We start from the raw sequence: 18,312 nt of genomic DNA, 5'->3' as shown, positions 1-18,312 counted from the left end.
AAAGTACTTGCATCTTTTATTCAATTAAGAATTTTATATCATTACACATACATAGGGGGTGATTGAGATTTGCTTATTTAACTCAATAAATTATTTCTTATAAAAGTATTTGTTTATTAGCTTATGTGGTGATAAAAGAGTTTGGAAAAAAATATTTAGATTAGGTTTTGACTTTTGAAAAACTAACAAGTCAATCACTAAGCATTTCTCAAACTCAAATCTCAAACACCCCGTATTACTGCAAAGAACTGAGATCTCAGTTGGGATTTTCATATCGATATGAAAGGTAAAGAAATCAAACTAGTAACATGAAGAATAAAGAAGGATAACAAATAGAAACTTTGTGTAAAATCCAACAACTGAAGTTTATATCCGAAACAAGAAATCAAAATATATAACATAATATTTTCCAAAAGATCACAACTCTTATGGTGATCAACCTCTTAAACAACAACTGTTATCAAACCTGCAAATGCTTAATGGCTGTATGAACGTCCTTATCTCCTCTGCCACTGCAGTTAAGGACAAGCTTGGTGCCATTAGGTAAAGTAGGGCACAGTTTCTCTAGATAAGCCAATGCATGAGATGTCTCAAGAGCCGGAATTATTCCCTCTAATCTTGAAAGTCTCTTAAAAGCTGCACACAAACAATTAATAAAATTAAGCAAATACTTTTAACTATTTTAGTCTCTGTGCCATTTAAATGACCATTTTGCCCCTGCATTCATCTTCCTGTCATTCATGTTCATGAACCCCAAATTGTTACGCAAAGAACAAAGGTAACAAGAAAAGGTTCATTTCACATGAAAGATAAAAAGAAAAGGGCAAATAGGTCATTTTACATGGACATAGGTGTTAACTTAAACGACCCAAGAACAAAAAGGGAGGATACAAATGCATTGCAAAGGACCCGATCCGTAACTTTTGACAAACCACAGGGTGGAAACTTGTAATTCACCCAAAATAAAATATGTACCTTCCAACGCTTCCTCGTCAGTGATGCTATAATATTCAGCCCGCCCTAAGTCTTTCAGAAAGCTGTGCTCGGGTCCCACTCCCGGGTAGTCCAGCCTGGAATATAATGATTTGAGATAAAGGAAAAGAAAACCGTCACAACACAAGGAAAATTCCATTTTTAGCCCTAAAAAACAATCTTGTTCGAGTTTTACGGTTGAATAAAAAGGTAAAAATAATAATCGGATACGTGGACTTATTATATTCAAAATCCATGAAGATATTTGTTGAATTTTGCAATAATATATATAACAGCAAAAGACATTCTAGGAATTTATATATGATAATGCAACTAATGGAGTGCAACTTCTTTTTTCTTATTAAGTTGTTGTACTTTGAAAAACCCACACAATTATAGCAGTAAAAAATGCTTTCTACTAGGATAACTGGTAAAATTGGGTCAATACATTAAACTACAATTATGTAATATAAATAAATAAACATAGGATGCTATAAGAAACAAATGAACCTGAGTAGATTGCTATTTCTCACATTCAACCCAAAAAAAAAGGCAACGCACTTCCATTTATATGTGTACTATATATTGTATTTCCATTATAGCATTGTATCTACATTTTTTCCTTATCAAAGCATTGTACTTTGAAACATCTACCAATTATAGCAATGCACTTTGAGTTTGTTTCTAATTATGACATTATACTTCTAAAAACCTACTTATATAGATAACATTGCTATAATTGGGTAGATTTTTTAAAATACAATACCATAATACAAAGAAAAAAACAAATAATTGCAGTCTACTTACCCTGCACTAATGGAATGAGGCTCAATGATTTGACCATCATCATCTTGTAACAAGTAACTCATAGCTCCATGAAGCACCCCAACTTCTCCTTTTGTTAAAGTGGCTGCATGTTTTCCACTATCAAGCCCAAAACCTGCAGCCTCAACTCCAATCAATCTGACTTCTTTATCTTCAACAAACTCATGAAAAAGTCCCATGGCATTCGATCCACCACCAACACAAGCAACCAAAACATCTGGTTTTCCACCCCATTTTTCCATTGCTTGTTTGCGCGTTTCTTTACCAATTACTGCATGGAATTCACGCACCATCATGGGGTAAGGATGTGGGCCCGCAACCGAACCTAAGATGTAGTGAGTTGTTTCCACATTGGTTACCCAGTCCCGTATGGCCTCTGATGTGGCATCTTTTAGTGTGGCAGTTCCTGAATGAACTGCTCTTACCTAAATCATGTAGTAATTATAGGAAATGACCAAATGAGAAAGTTGTTAGAAGGTATGAAATGTAAAGAAATTGTGAAAAGTAACAAAATGGTGTTAATGTTGCATTTATAAACCTCAGCTCCAAGCAGCTTCATTCTAAAGACATTAAGAGCTTGTCTTTCCATATCCTGAGCACCCATATAAATAATACACTGCAAACCAAATCTTGCACATACAGTTGCAGTTGCCACTCCATGTTGCCCAGCACCCGTTTCAGCAATAATTCTCTCTTTCCCTAATTTCTTGGCCAACAAAGCTTGAGCAACTGCATTATTGATCTTATGTGCACCAGTGTGGTTAAGATCTTCCCTTTTAAGATAAATCTCTGGCCCTTCACCATTGGGACGTTTATAATGCTCTGTAAGTCTTTCTGCAAAGTATAATGGGCTTTCCCTACCAACATAGTCCTTCAATATCCCAGCTAATTCCTTCTGTACTCGCATAGTTTATTACATAAGTTAGCAATTCGTCCATAAATTGAACCAAAAGAGAGGTTTTTGTAGTAGTACTGCATGGATTTTTTATAATGATTACTAGTCACAATGTTGCATATTTAGTCTAAACAACACTTTGTTGGATGAAATGAGAAAACAGTGAAACCGCGTTTAACTCTTTATACTTATTTGCCAATTTTTGAACACCATAGCATGCAAATCTTTAAACACACAAGTTTAGTTGTAGATATTTATCGAAGAATTGTTTGATTCTAACTATACAATAGGGCATCTTTTGTATCAATTACTATAAAGAAGCAAAATGTTTACAGAGATGTTTCAATTGGTAAAACAATGCATAAGTACACAATCTTATCACTTTCAAACATAGAAATGCACATCCAACCAACGCTTGGTAGATAAATCGGCAAGTGGTCCTGTAAAATTGTGGCATTCACAGAAACGAGATGAAGTAACTCGCAATCAATACCTGGAATTCATGATCGGTAGCTAAGGCTTTAAAAGCTGATTCAAGCTCGGAGAGAGCGAACATTAGGGTTTCAGGAACATATTTCCCACCATACTTACCAAAACGGCCGAGCGAATCGGGGCGCTGAAGAACCGACAACTCATCCTGAACCACCGCTTTCTCCAGCTCCATTTGACCGGTGGGTTGTTTAGCAAGGACACAAGAAACAGCAAACGATTTGGGCGAGCAGGACCCAAATTTGTTTAACCGAAGGGATAGTTGTGAGGGGTATGGATTGAGAAACGCCGAAGAGGACGAGCTGGAGAGAGCGGCAGTGGCGGTGGTTCCGGGAGCTGGGGTTGTTAGTGAGAAAGCCATTATCGTCTTTGGAATTTATAAGGGTTTGTATTTGTGAGCTCTTGTGGTGGGAAACTGATAAAAACTATGGTGTTGTTCACTGATACGGGAACGGGATAGATACGAATCGAGTGAAAATATTATAGAAAAGAAAACACGAACAATCATGTATGTCGGCCCAAATAGGACCCAAAATATCGAAACACTACATTCAACACATCCTAAGCCACAACAAAATAGATACATGCCATGCGATTAAATAAAGGGGTAATGACTTGAGAGGGTAACATACTATTCCATTTTGTCACATTTGGTCACTAAACTTTTTTTCGTGCTCTAATAGCCATTTAACTTGTTCATTCGTGTAAATTTCACCCCTACGACTGATTATAGCCGGTTTCACCGGTTGCATGGGTCTGATGTGGCTTTTTTTTCCTAGGTGGACAATGAGATGGCATGTAGGCCCGATTTTGCCTCCCATCCTCATTAAAGTTAAGAGTGAAGTCTCGTTTGGTCCTTAAATTCGATTAGGGCACCAAGTCTCATTAACCCCCGATTTTTTCTCCTTCAATGTTCAATCGGTCTCTTTAATGGCTTCATCTCAATGTCCCATAGATCGAAACTTTATTGTAGTGGATTTCCACTATAATGGAACGTTTGCACCCAACCCATTAGTATACTTTGATCCCGACAAACAATCAGTAGGAGATGTTGACTTCAGTGCATTTGAGTACAAGGAGTTCATGGAATTCCTTCAAAAGCTCACCAGAACTAGAAGCAAAGACATTTACTTCTGCCTTCCACAAGAGTCTTTAAGTCAGGGAATTCATACACTGGTGAATGACGGTGATTACAAAGAATTTTTGGATTTGGCTTATGCAAATGAGAGGAGAATGAATGTGTATGTGGACCACTATAATGAACCAATCTTCGAATGGATTGAGGAAGAGGAAATTGAAGATCAAGACTACAGCTGTGAAGAGGATGAAGACTCAGTATTCTCGGAGACTTATTCTGTTGATCATGAAGAAGATGATGTTGAATATCCATTCCCAGCCAACAAAACCAAGGGTGACAGGTTCTTAAACAAACTTTGTGTAGACACATTAGATGAAGATGTTGAATATCTTGAACCTCGATACCCTGTACATGATGATAGACAACCATGGAATCAGATGAAACCACTGTTAGGTATGCGATTTTCTAACCCTGATGAACTTAAAAACATGTTGAGCAACTATGCAGTTGCTAATGGATATGATCTCTGGTTTGAAAAAAATGACTCCCAAAGGTTGTTAGTTAAGTGTTGCAAAAAAAACAAGTCACCTAATTGTCCATTTAGACTTTGGGCCTCTTGGATGAGTAAAGAGAGGACTTTTCAGATAAAATCTTTAGTTAGTGAACATAATTGTAGCAGGGTGTTTAAGTTTGGGTCCATAGTAACTTATAAGTGGTTAGGAAAACAGTTTATGAGTGAAATTATAGAGAAGCCAAAAATGAGTGTTAGGAAGATGAAAGCTAAAGTTTCAACAACATTCAATATAAATGTGAGTGAGGGGCAATGCAGAAATGCAAAGAAATTTGCATTACAAGAAATTGAAGGAAGTCTAATTGAACATTATGGGAGATTATGGTCATATGGTCATGAAATTCTGAGGACAAACCCTGGGTCTACTGTGAGGATGGATGTAGACATCATGCAAGATTCCACAACTTTGTTTTCTAAGTACTATGTCTGCTTTAAAGCTATAAGTGATGGTTGGAAGGAAGGGTGCAGGCCTGTGATTGGCCTTGATGGTTGCTTTCTAAAGGGTATTGTTAGGGGAGAAGTTTTGGCAGCTGTAGGGAGGGATGCAAACAACCAAATCTACCCTATAGCATGGGCTGTAGTTGGAGTTGAGAACAAGACCACATGGAAGTGGTTCATAGATCTCCTCATGGATGATATTGATGGTGGTCTTGGTGCAGGCATTACCCTTCTTTCTGATGGACACAAGGTGAGCATTGGTTCATATTTATACATATGGTTTTATGCATGTTTCACTAATTTTGTTGTTGTTATTTGTAGGGGTTGCTAGAAGCAGTAAAAGAAAGGTGTCCAGAAGCTGAACACAGACAATGTGCCAGGCACATTGTGGCTAATTTTGCTAAAAGGTTTACCGGTCAACATTTCAGGAAGCTTTTTTGGAGGGCTGTTAGAGCTAGTACTGAACAGAAGTTCAAACATGTAATGGAAAAGATCAAATATTTAGATACTCAAGCATATGAGTACCTTATAGACAGAGATCCTACTACCTGGTCTAAGGCATTTTTTAAAGAGGGCAGAGATTGTGATGCAGTTGAGAATGGGGTGAGTGAGAGTTTCAATTCTGCTATTAGGCATGCTAGAAGGAAACCAATCATCACTATGCTAGAGGAGATTAGGATATTTGTGATGGAGAGGATATACAGTCAAAGAGTAGAAGGAATTGAATGGGATTTGAATATCTGTCCAAGTATTAGGAAGCGTATACAAGATTTGAAGGTTAAACAGAGGTAACATGTAGTTTTACAATTCATCTATCCAAGTATTAGTTTGTGTTATTAGTTATTAATCTGTAGTCATTATTGCCTTATACAGATTGTGGGGGGTTACTCCTTATGGTTATCAAAAGTATGAAGTTAGGTTCAATGATGCAGCATATGGAGGGGATCTGATTGCAAAGACTTGTGCATGCAGAATATGGCAACTTACAGGGATACCATGCTTACATGGAGTAGCTGCAATCTCTTCCCTGAATCAAGATGCAGAAACATATGTGTCCCAATCATACAGTAAAGAGGCTTTTCTAAAATGCTATAATTATAGCATTAACCCTCTCAATGGTAGTGATATGTGGGAAGAAGTTCCTTATCGAAAGCCTTTGCCTCCCAAAAGAAGAAGATTACCTGGTAGGCCATCAGTGAAAAGGAAGAGGGATGCAGTGGAAAGGGAGTTGAGTGGACCAGTTAGACATTCTGTGACAAGAAGGGGATCCCTGATAAAGTGTAGTATTTGCAAGGAACCAGGTCATAACAAGATAAAGTGTCCATCTAAGCAGCAAACAAATACATCAGGTAAATGTCCCAATTATATGAACATAATACATTAATTTAATATGTAATATTGAGACTTCAATTTTTTGTTGCAGCACCAAGTTCATCCAGGGATAGTGGAGCAGGACCAAGTCAACCACCAAGTTCATCAGGGGGTAGTGGAGTAGGACCGAGTCAACCACCAGCAGCATCCCAACCACCTCCACCACCACCACCACCACCACCAGCCCAACCACCTCCACTACCACCACCACCAGCAGCCCAACCACCTCCACCACCACCACCACCACCAGCCCAACCACCTCCACCACCACCACCAGCAGCAGCCCAACCACCTCCACCACCACCACCACCACCAGCTGCAAGGCCTGTCCCAAGAAGGGCCCCAATTGGTAGAACTGGACGGAGGAAATATTCTGAAAGGATTGTCAAAATGGCATTGAGGAGGAACATACATGGGGTTGGGAGTAGTGCAGAGAACCCTGCAGTCCTTAATTAAGTAGGTGTGTAGGTAGTGGGTGGGCACATCTTTTGTTATCAAGTTGTGATGTAAAGACAATACTATCTGTTATTTATGCTTTTCTTTTGGGTTTGTGGGCACATGGTTGCCCTTCTTTTGTGGTCCCTAGAAGGAATCTTTTGTCCTTGTGTATGCAGACAACTACTCAGTACTCACCCTTTATTTAATTTAGAATATTGATGGAGTATTTGCAATGAATTCAACCACCGTATTCAATTAGTTTCTTATTATTTCTATGCATTGTTGTCTCAATGATTCCATTACAGTCAAAGAATGGAATCCTATATTGTTAGATAATATGACAGTTAATCAGTTTTTACTACCAAGGGTAGTTTCGTCAATTCCTATTTTCTAGTCTATTACAAGTTATTTAAACATGTTGATGTGTAATGTTATTAAGGGATAATGACAGTTAATCAGTTTTTACTACCAAGGGTATTTTCGTCAATTCCTATTTTCTAATCTATTACAAGTTATTTAAACATGTTGATGTGTAATGTTATTAAGGGATAATGACAGTTAATCAGTTTTTACTACCAAGGGTATTTTCGTCAATTCCTATTTTCTAATCTATTACAAGTTATTTAAACATCTTGATGTGTAATGTTATTAAGGGATAATGACAGTTAATCAGTTTTTACTACCAAGGGTAGTTTCGTCAATTCCTATTTTCTAGTCTATTACAAGTTATTTAAACATGTTGATGTGTAATGTTATTAAGGGATAATGACAGTTAATCAGTTTTTACTACCAAAGGTATTTTCGTCAATTCCTATTTTCTAATCTATTACAAGTTATTTAAACATGTTGATGTGTAATGTTATTAAGGGATAATGACAGTTAATCAGTTTTTACTACCAAGGGTATATTTTCGTCAATTCCTATTTTCTAATCTATTACAAGTTATTTAAACATCTTGATGTGTAATGTTATTAATTGAAGGAAGTCTAATAGAGCATTATGAAAGATTATGGTCATATTAGCTAAGATGTTGACTGGAATTAGCTAAGCTTTTGACTGGAGTTAGAAAGAAGTCTTTGATGTGTAATGCTATTAATTGTACATATATGCCTTCATTCCAGTCAAAATTACTACTTTGTGATTCCATTCCAGTCAAAATTACTACTTTGTGATTCCATTCCAGTCAAAATTACTACTTTGTGATTCCATTCCAGTCAAAATTACTACTTTGTGATTCCATTCTAGTCAAAATTACTACTTTATGATTCCATTCCAGTCAAAATTACTACTTTGTGATTCCATTCCAGTCAAAATTACTACTTTGTGATTCCAATAAGAAGTTAAGATAATACATTCATTCCATTCAAACAACATCTTTCAATACATCATTCACATCATTTCATCATATACACGATGAACAAAAAAAGAAATCCTATGGTAAACTTATATATTTTTTCCTTCATTGCAATGGCATCAGAGCACTTTTCCTTCTTCATTTGTTCCATGTCTTCCTTCACCTTCTCTACTTCAGTCTTTAATGCTATTAATTCAACTTTCATTCCCTCCACCACTTCCATTAGAGACATTTCTACAGGTTCTACATCCAACCATTTCCAATATATGCATTTACCCTTCAACACAAATAACTCGTAATGAGATTTCAAATTAGGAAAAAAGAATCAGAAAAAGGAGAAGATTCAAGTGAAATAGTTTACCTCATTGCACACCATGAAATGCCTCCCTGGATTCTTTGGTGTTTTTGATGTTAGAATACGTGCAGGGAACCCACAATCACAAGTTTTTGTATCGTGCGCAGTTGATTTCTTGCTTGATCGATTGAGGGATGATGAGAAGCTGTAGGAGGAAGCCATCGGGGGTATTAGGGCACAATCAAGGAACCGCATACACCCCTCTTTTAATAACATTAGCCTACATGCCACGTAGGATCATACTGACACGTAGGATCGACCAGTCCATTGAAACCGGCTATAATCAGTCGTAGGGGTGAAATTTACACGAATGAACAAGTTAAATGGCTATTAGAGCACGAAAAAAAGTTTAGTGACCAAATGTGACAAAATGGAATAGTATGTTACCCTCTCAAGTCATTATCCCTTAAATAAATTAAAGGAGTGGTAACGATTTACAGGTAAAATGACTCTCGAGGTTAATTAACTTTTGCGTTTGTATTCATTTTTTTTTTATTCAGTATACCATCGAACTTGTTGTTTGAGTTCACCATAACCCTTTTGACCTGTGATAGCCGGTCAAAGGGTTATGGTGAACACAAACAACAAGTTCGATGGTATATTGAGTACAAAAAAAAAGAGACCAAATGAGAACAAATCCAACAGTTGGTTACCCTCCTGATTCATTTTCCCTTTACTCATTTACAACAAATCTCACATCATCTCCTACTGATATTAATGACTTTATGAGATTCATTCTTGCTTCTCTTCAAAACATAACCTACGAAAAGACATTATTCATACATGTAAAACTTTGTAATGCACTTGAATATTTATTAGGGGAATCTTGACTAAGCAGACACATTTCATGACTACATTTACATTTCCAATCAAATGATTTATCGTATCATGGATTCTAGACAAGTCTACAAACGAGTGGAACCACAAGTGCTGTGATTTTTGAGTTTACTTAGCTTTAAGATCGAACTCATGGGATAAGATACAACATCAATATGTACAATATTATGGTGATGTGTCTACAAAAGCAGCATGATACTGTACATATTGATGTTGTATCTTATCCCATGAGTTCGATCTTAAAGCTAAGTAAACTCAAAAATCATAGCACTTGTGATTCCACTCGTTTGTAGACTTGTCTAGAATCCATGATACGATAAATCATTTGATTGGAAATGTAAATGTAGTCATGAAATGCGTCTGCTTAGTCAAAATTCCGCTAATAAATATTCAAGTGCATTACAAAGTTGTACATGCATGAATAATGTCCTTTCGTGAGTTATGTTTTGAAGAGAAACAAGAATGAATCTCATAGTCATTAATATCAGTAGGAGATGACGTGGGATTTGATGTAAGTGAGTAAAGGGAAAATGAATCAGGAGGGTGACCAACTGTTGCATTTGTTCTCATTTGGTCCCTTTACTTTTTTTTGTACTCAATATACCATCGAACTTGTTGTTTGTGTTCACCATAACCCTTTGACCGGCTATCACATGTCAAAAGCCGGTCAAAAGGGTTATGGTGAACACAAACAACAAGTTCGATGGTATATTGAATACAAAAAAAAAGGAAAGGGACCAAATGAGTACAAACGCAAAAGTTAATTACCCTCAAGAGTCATTTTCCCTGATTTATATATTGTGTGTTGGAACTTTGTTAAATGGTAAACTTTTTCTTTGAGACTTGTCCCATATTGGAAGATAGATAAAACTTATATTCCCTTAAAAAGCCTCATTCTAGTTGTTTGTTAATTAGATCAAAGGCTTGGATTAAAGTGATTGTGTTGGATTTGGTGATTGGGCTAGTCAAATTAGTCTTCTAAAACTTATATATATATATATATATATATATATATATATATATATATTTAATGGTCAAAAGATTGGCCTTTGGGGTCTCCTTGACTAATTAAATTATTTTTATATATTAATTCCGATTTTGACTTTTTTAATTTTATTAAAAATATGTTAAATTCATTTTAATTGTCTTGTCAGTTATTTTTTGTTAGCAGTTTTTGGACGGAAAAACAGTCGATGTATATCTATAAATAGATCACCAAAGACCAGATTTCGGGTTCGGAAAAACCACACAAAAATTCCTCATATAATTTCGTATTCCACATTCAATGAAGGGAACATAGTAAATTTCGTCAGAATCAAGAGAAGATCTTGGTTGATTATTGTATCCTTGACTAATTAAATTATTTTTATATATTAATTCCGATTTTCTGCACAACACAAAACAATCAATAAAATAACACAAAATGCGGAGATGGGCCGTTTGTACCCCTTTTTAATCTTCTTCTTCTTCATGTTCATGAACCCTAAATTGTTACCGGATGAAGATGGATGAGATGAAATAACACATGGGTAAAAAGGTTATTTTAAACAGACTTAACAGTACGGGTGTTAACCTAAACGACCAAAGGACAAAATTTAGGAACAAAAAAGGTTGAAAATCCAACCAATGGACTAATTTGTAGTACTTTTTTTTTACAAAATCACATCACCCTACACTTTAAGAATCAAAAAACGAGTTTTTTTTCATTTGTTTTTTCAAGATGTTTGATTAAAGGTGTGGTGGGGTGGTGTGGGTTTTGAAAAACTTTAGCAAGAAAAAAAGTTGTCAAGTACATAGCTATTTGTTGCATTACCCCGCAATAATGGAAAGAAGGTCAACAATTTGACCGTCATCTTGTAACAAGTAGTAGGTCATGGGTCCAACCCCAACCTCTCTTTCTTCTGTTAAAGTGGTTGCACGTTTTTGTTTGGCTATATCAAGCAAAGAGCCTGAAGGCTCAATTCCAATCAATCCGACTTCTTTATCTTCAGCAAATTCATTAAACAGGCCCATGGCATTTGATTCCAATCAATCTGACTTCTTTATCTTCAGCAAAGAACCTCGGCTCCATTGCTCTTCATTCTGCGTAGATCAATGGCTTGCCTTTCCATATCTTGAGCAGCAATGTAAATAACGCATTGCATGCCATATTGTGCACATACAGTTGTTGTTGCTACTCCATGTTCCCCATCCCCATCACCCATTTCAGCAATGATTCGTTTTTTCCCTAATCTATTGGCCAACAAAGCTTGGGCAACAACATTGTTGATCTTATGTAAGTTTCCAGGGTTAATATCTTCCCTTTTAAGATAGATTTCTGGCCCTTCACCATTCGGACCTTGATAATACTCTGTAAGTCGTTTTGGAAAAAGTAGAGGTCTCTCGCTCCAAACATAACTCCTTAATATACCATTTAATTCCTTCTGCACTTACATAATTTATTCCATAAATCACCACAAATCGCTGATTTTTTAGTAATATAATATATTGTACACATTTTCTTACAAAAATTATGTCTGTATGGAAGCACCGTCTTGCAAGTGATCAATGATTGGGTACCCAGCTTCTACTTTTTCTTATGGTTATATCATTCATTGTTTAGGATCAAATGATCAGTTTCATACCAGTTGCAATCATTGTGGTTGTCAAATACTTCAGTAAAATTACTTTGATACCTATATTTTACATTTATTCTAGGGTTAAATCGCTCTTATGCAACGACATTTCACTCTTTTCCCAATTTATGCAGCAAAGTTGTTTTTTTAGATGAAATATGCAACCACATTTTATTATAGGACCAAAAATGTGCAGCAGTTTGCCAGAAACATGTTCAACCAGTTGAAATTGGCAGTAGGTGCATACATTGGCAAAAAAGCGAAACACCGTTGCATATGTAAAAAAGGTGAAACATTATTATTGCATAAATTGGTATAAGAAATGAAAAAAAAATCATTGCATAAATAAGCATTTAATGGGTAGAATGCCATGACATACTCAGGTTAAAAGTTGCATAATGGTTGCATATACAAAACCATTTTATTGCATGAAATGCAAAAAATAAGCAACATTTAACCAATTACGCTTAGAGTTAGAGTGTCTTTGGAGATACCCCTCCTTAACATATCAATAAGCAAGCGCTACTGTAAAATTGGAGCATTGTTTCAACTAACTGATACGGTTTGCTAAAATCATGAACATTAACATAAAAAAGAGGACTTTTCTATAACGATCAACACATGAAACCTGGAACTCATGGTCGGTAGGGAGGGCTTTGAAAGCGGACTCAAGCTCGGAGAGCGCGAACAATAGGAGATTGACCCATCTCTTAGCCTCAGATTGCTGGCTAGCTCTATTGGGTTGGTGTTGGGTTAGCCCTTAGTTTCCTTCCTCTCCTTCTCTTTCAGGGCTCGCTTCTCTCATCTCTAGTTTTTCGTCTACTTCTTTCATCTCCGCAATAATATACATGTTATTTCTAATAAGAGAAAGTATAGATCTTGAATAAGTTGGCTACGATTAGTCACTTCGGAAGCCGTTAACCAACACACCGGATTTTGATTGTCCTTCTAAGGTAAGGAGGCTCAACAAAGGTCTAAGCTACTAGAATGAACGGCACATTTCGGCTTGCTTTAGTCGCTTGCCTAAGAGTGGTGAAAGTGTTATGCCTAGATCGACTAAAAGGGCTTACCAACTACCTTCCCCTTGTAAAGTCTTCAGCTTGACATTGAATTCTTCCTAACATACGACTATCTTTCATAAGAACAGGAAAGTCTTTACTCGAATCAGTACGCCTTGCCATAATGAATGTTTGTTGGAGATAGAGGTATGGCGAAGAGCTTTAGAACTTTTCTTATTGGATTGAGAGTGCCCGTTATCTGCCATAGCCGCATGAAGAATTCTGAGAGGAGGTCTTTTCCAATACCAAGCCCTAAAGAGAAGGGATTGATAGATCGCTTCTCACCAGTAGCTAGCCTGTCTACTGTCCCATAGAAGGGGAATCAAGCCCGAAGAAACATCGGACAGGTTGGAGTTCTTACCTTCTTGGGATTCCATGGACCAAGATCTGCTTTGGTTTGTGGGACATGCTTCCCACCATAGTTACCAAAACAGGCGAATGAATCGGGCTGCTGGAGAGCTGACACCACTTGCCCCATTGATTGTTTCGAGAGAACACAAGAAAACGCAAACGACGAGCGGAACCCAAATCTCATCATTGAGGGGATAGTTGTGAAGGATAGGGATTAAAAATTGGTGGAGAAGCAGAGTTGGTGGGACAGGCAACGGCGGCAGTTATGTGAGCTAGGGTTGTCAATGAGAACGCCATAGGATCGGAGTCAACGAGAACGACGACGGTTATGCAATTGGTGTTTAAGGCGGGAGGGAGACGGAGTGGTAGCTTAGCATAGGGCTGGCAATTCTCGACACGACACGCGACACGACCCGCGACACGACATGAAATAAATGGGTTTGGGTTGAGTTTTTCAACCCACCAACCCGCTAACCCGCCAACCTGTTTATTAAACGGGTCATATATGGGTTTCTCAAAAAATAAACGGGTTAACCCGCCAACCCGTTTATTTTGTTAATAAAAAAATTATTTTATTTTTAAATGTATTTATGTATCAAGTATTAATATTTAATAAGTATTACATAATATATGTCATTTATTCATAGATCATTTGACTATTTTGATATTATGACTCGTGGTGGATGGTCTAATGTCATAAGTCGTAACCTATAAAGCTAAGTCTGTAACATGTTTCTATGAATGTTTTTAATTTTTATTTGGATGTTTAAGACTTAAATATCTAAAATTTGGACCCATGAACCCAAATCCGACCCACGAACCCGCCAACTTGTGAACCCGTATAAATAAATGGGTTGGTGGGTCATATATGGGTTTATGTTCCAAACCCGCCAACCTGTGACCTGTATATTTAAATGGGTCGTGTTTGGGTTGACATATTTTGACCCGCCAACCCGCGACACGCCAACCCAAACACGACACGATTGCCCGGCCTAGCTTAGCACGTAAGTTTTTCTTTATTATATATATATATATATATATATATATATATATATATATATATATATATATATATGTGTGTGTGTGTGTGTATGTATTTTATTACTACTTCAGCTTTGTCTTTTATATTGAAAAATGTAAGGATTGATAATGCGTATTTTTATTTTGAAAAATAAAAAATAAAAAATTAAAAAATATAGCAAAGTAGTAAAAAATGCAACAGCCAATCAAAGCAAAGCTTCTTCATTTTCTCTTCTCGTTAAGCTGGCAAGGAGTGTATCTTAGCGAGCCTTCTAGCGAGAGCTAAGGGCGGTGTGCAACAAGCTTAGTTACTTGATAGCAAACATGCGGGGAAATGACTTATTAGGGTAATTAATTATTGCCCTTGTACTCAATCGGTCACTTTTTTTTGTATCTCATTTACCATTGAACTTGTTGTAGATGTTCACAGAAACCATTGAAACCGGCTATTAAAGGTTTCCGACAATTTCTTATCTCCGACGACTCTCCGGTTGTTTTCTCCGGCGAGCCTCCGGCAAAAATGAGTTTTTCCGGCGAACTTTTCTCGACTGACATCCAAGCGGCATCCACCGTCGGTGTTGCTGCTTAGCTTTCTCCACCCTCCCCTCTCTCCCTCCTATCGATTTGCTGCCAGAAAAAGGAAGAAGGGACGCAAGCAGCAGGCCACCTGCCACCTCCTCCTGCCATCACCGGAACCCACCTGCCACCTCCCTTTTGACGCCGGTAAACCACCATTACCACCTCATGCTGCTTGTTGCTGCCATAAGTCATCAAACCGAGACACAAGGATCCGTCGAAAATCTCATTTTTGCCGTAGGCTCGCCGGAGAAGACAACCGGAGAGTTGCCGGAGATAAGAAATTGCCGGAAACCTTTAATAGCCGGTTTCAATGGTTTCTGTGAACACCTACAACAAGTTCAATGGTAAATGAGATACAACAAAAAAAAAGCGACCAATTGAGTACAAGGGCAACAGTTAATTACTCTAATAAGTCATTTCCCCCAAACATGCTTACCAAACAACACACTCTAACCTGTATGTATTTGATCGGAGTTGAATCAAAACTGAAGGAGAATATAACTATATAGAGTAAATTATTGAAATCGTTTCTATGTTTTGGTCAGAATTGCAAGTTTGATTTTTTTTTTTTTTTTTTTTGCACTCAGATCATTCTTACAATGGCGGAGGGAATGGATGGGCTAGCCGGTGCTTTGCCCCCCCCCCCCCCCCCCCTAATACCATTTGTTTTACTTGCTATATAGTTATCCAATTAAATTAACCCACATCGAACACATATATAAAGTCCACTAGCCCCGTTTATCTATTTAATTAACCTTTAGATTACTAAAATCCTACCTCCAATATTATAAAATAGATACTTTTAGTTAAATAATATCAACAATAGTCATCGACGGCACAATTAAGAAATTTTGGTTTGGTTGCTTCAAAGCTACCATCTTCAAATTAATGCTATGTTCTTCAAATTTGAAAGGTTAACTCTAAATTCAATGATAAGAACTTTTTAATCCTTATTACATATTTAGTTCTTTTATTTTGTTAATTTATGTAATCTGCAATTTAAATTAATGATAGTATTATAGTTAGTAATTTGGGTTTTTATAACTTTAAGGTAAGTCATGAATAAGAAAAAAAAAACATTCGATTTTACATTCTTTTTTAAACGAAAAAAAAGATGTGAATGACCTACATTACATTCGATTAGTGATAATATTAGGCAAAATGTTCACAATACATATTCACAACCTGAAAGAACATTATCAACAACAAAAATAGTGAAAACACATCTTCGAAATACCATAGGTGATGATTATCTTAAAGGTTGAGAGAGAGAGAGAGAGAGATTTTTCACAGATAAAAGAACAAATGATTTTCATTCTATGAAACAAGACGAGCCCAATTTAAAGTGAACAATGAACTACTTCTTATACTTTTATAAATTCTATATAATTGAGTTCTTACGAAATGAAACATAATACAATATGTATCTATGTTCTAACAAATTATTTTAATTCTAGAAGGTTAATGGATGAGAATCGGTGCTTATGATTGTCTGGAAATATTTGAAGATTGATTCATTGTATAAGTCAATGTAGCTCATATTTGGATGTTTTTTCTTTATCAATTTCTTTTTGAATTTTATAAGCTCTATTATGTTATTTGGATATAAAGAATATATTAATATTTTATTTCAGTGTAAGCCCCCCTTATTATAAAATTCTGGCTCCGCCCCTGCATTCTTATGGTTTTATTATTTTTATTATTATTTATTTTGTATTATTCGTCTTTCACATACATAAAAAGACTATATTATTCTTATATTTTTTTTATTAGATTAGTTTACTAATTAAAGAAAATTAATTAAGTAATTTATAAGGTAAGTGGGACCCACTCTCACTCTAACCACTACCAACACTACCACCACCAATCACCAGAAACCACCACTACCACCGGTCACCGGAAATCACCATTACCACCAACGATCATCGGAAACCACCACTACCACCAACAGTCATTGCCAACCACCATCATACACCACTAGGAACTTGAAATCATATATGGAAAACCCCTTAGCAAACCTCAAATGAAATCCTCCACCACACCAGCTCGAGAATCTTAAATAAAATCCACCACAACACCCACAAGCAGATCTGGAAAGGAAAGAAATGAGAAAAAAAGAAGAAAAATAAAGGGAAGAAATTTGAAAAAAAAAATTATGGATGAAACGTACAATTTTGACAAAACTGGACGATTTTAGTAATTTACTCAACTATATATAAAAGTTTAGTACAAATTATTAAAATGACTCTTGTAGTTTGCAAAAATTACTGAAATGGTTCCTGTGGACTTTCCTTCTGTTTTCGTCCCTAACAAATTCAAAAAAGAAAAGATTGAAAAGACTTTGAAAAGAACAAATTGAAAGACTATGTTGCCCTTAATGATATTTTAAAACATTTTTTTAAATATTTTAAACTCTTTATATTTTTCAGAATTTAAAATAAGAAAATAGGGCCCACTTCACACATATCCTCACTTTATGAGAACCCTGTTAGATTTGGGGTATAGTAAGGCTTGGAATTTCGAGAATTGTGTAAAACACTTTCAGATTAAAGCATTTGGGTGGTACTCCCAATATTCTTCAATCGGATAAGACTCAGAGCAACAAGAATTTGGAATGCTTTGAGGATTATTTCGTTGTACCAAAAAATGAGACCAAAACCGAATTTATGATCTTTGTCTGAAAACTGTCATAAACTGTAAAAACTGACATAAAACGGAAGTTTGGATAAGGGTCAAACAATGGTCAATTCTCGACCCCACCCGCCAGGGGCTGCCGCCCCTTGGACCCCGCTCCCAGGGGCGCTGCCCCCGGACCCCCGTCTGTTTAGGGGCTTCGCCCCTAAATGGCAGTGTACTTTGAAAACTTGATCAAACTTAAACAAGTGTGTACTCCACACCTTCCTCACTTGTTTAATATTTATCAAGATACCTTTGGTCAACAAAGTAATCCCATTACACTTAAAAAATATTGATGATAACAAATCACCAACAAACCCCACCGGTGAGATACATTCAACATCGTCACCCTAGTTTCCTTGATCCTCTCATTGCTTTTCCGATGAGCCC

At 36.5% G+C, this 18,312-nt stretch overlaps 2 protein-coding genes and 1 pseudogene across 2 annotated transcripts; 1 reads left to right on the top strand and 2 right to left on the bottom strand.

Annotated features, from left to right (window-relative positions):
• Nucleotides 1-316: 316 nt before the first annotated feature.
• Nucleotides 317-3,658, bottom strand: LOC145061206 (tryptophan synthase beta chain 1). Its single transcript, XM_079008624.1, has 5 exons — nt 3,186-3,658; nt 2,336-2,692; nt 1,780-2,222; nt 976-1,070; nt 317-636 (listed from the first exon to the last, which is right to left on the bottom strand). Exons 1-5 carry the CDS (start codon nt 3,540-3,542, stop codon nt 461-463), a joined length of 1,428 nt encoding a protein of 475 aa, XP_078864750.1. The 5' UTR covers nt 3,543-3,658; the 3' UTR covers nt 317-460.
• A 453-nt stretch (nt 3,659-4,111) lies between these two features.
• Nucleotides 4,112-7,409, top strand: LOC145064689 (uncharacterized). Its single transcript, XM_079012090.1, has 5 exons — nt 4,112-5,518; nt 5,590-6,056; nt 6,241-6,617; nt 6,692-6,852; nt 7,383-7,409. Exons 1-5 carry the CDS (start codon nt 4,112-4,114, stop codon nt 7,407-7,409), a joined length of 2,439 nt encoding a protein of 812 aa, XP_078868216.1.
• Nucleotides 7,410-11,671: 4,262 nt separating this feature from the next.
• Nucleotides 11,672-18,312, bottom strand: part of LOC145064688 (tryptophan synthase beta chain 1, chloroplastic pseudogene) — a 35,857-nt pseudogene continuing 29,216 nt past the window's right edge.

This window comes from Lactuca serriola, chromosome 7 (assembly GCF_051521515.1).
Source record: "Lactuca serriola cultivar US96UC23 chromosome 7, Lser_US96UC23_V15, whole genome shotgun sequence".
NCBI lineage: Eukaryota > Viridiplantae > Streptophyta > Magnoliopsida > Asterales > Asteraceae > Lactuca > Lactuca serriola.
This window is presented reverse-complemented; position numbering and strand designations above follow the sequence as displayed.

Coding starts and splice junctions, on each gene's coding strand:
- LOC145064689 (XM_079012090.1), top strand. CDS start 4,112: ATGGCTTCATCTCAATGTCCCATAGATCGAAACTTTATTGTAGTGGAT. Junction 6,057..6,240: donor GATTTGAAGGTTAAACAGAG/GTAACATGTAGT, acceptor TTGTGCATGCAG/AATATGGCAACTTACAGGGA. Junction 6,853..7,382: donor CTCCACTACCACCACCACCA/GCAGCCCAACCA, acceptor ATTCCATTACAG/TCAAAGAATGGAATCCTATA.
- LOC145061206 (XM_079008624.1), bottom strand. CDS start 3,542: ATGGCTTTCTCACTAACAACCCCAGCTCCCGGAACCACCGCCACTGCC. Junction 2,223..2,335: donor TGAAGCTGCTTGGAGCTGAG/GTTTATAAATGC, acceptor TACATGATTTAG/GTAAGAGCAGTTCATTCAGG. Junction 1,071..1,779: donor CCTCATTCCATTAGTGCAGG/GTAAGTAGACTG, acceptor ATTATATTCCAG/GCTGGACTACCCGGGAGTGG.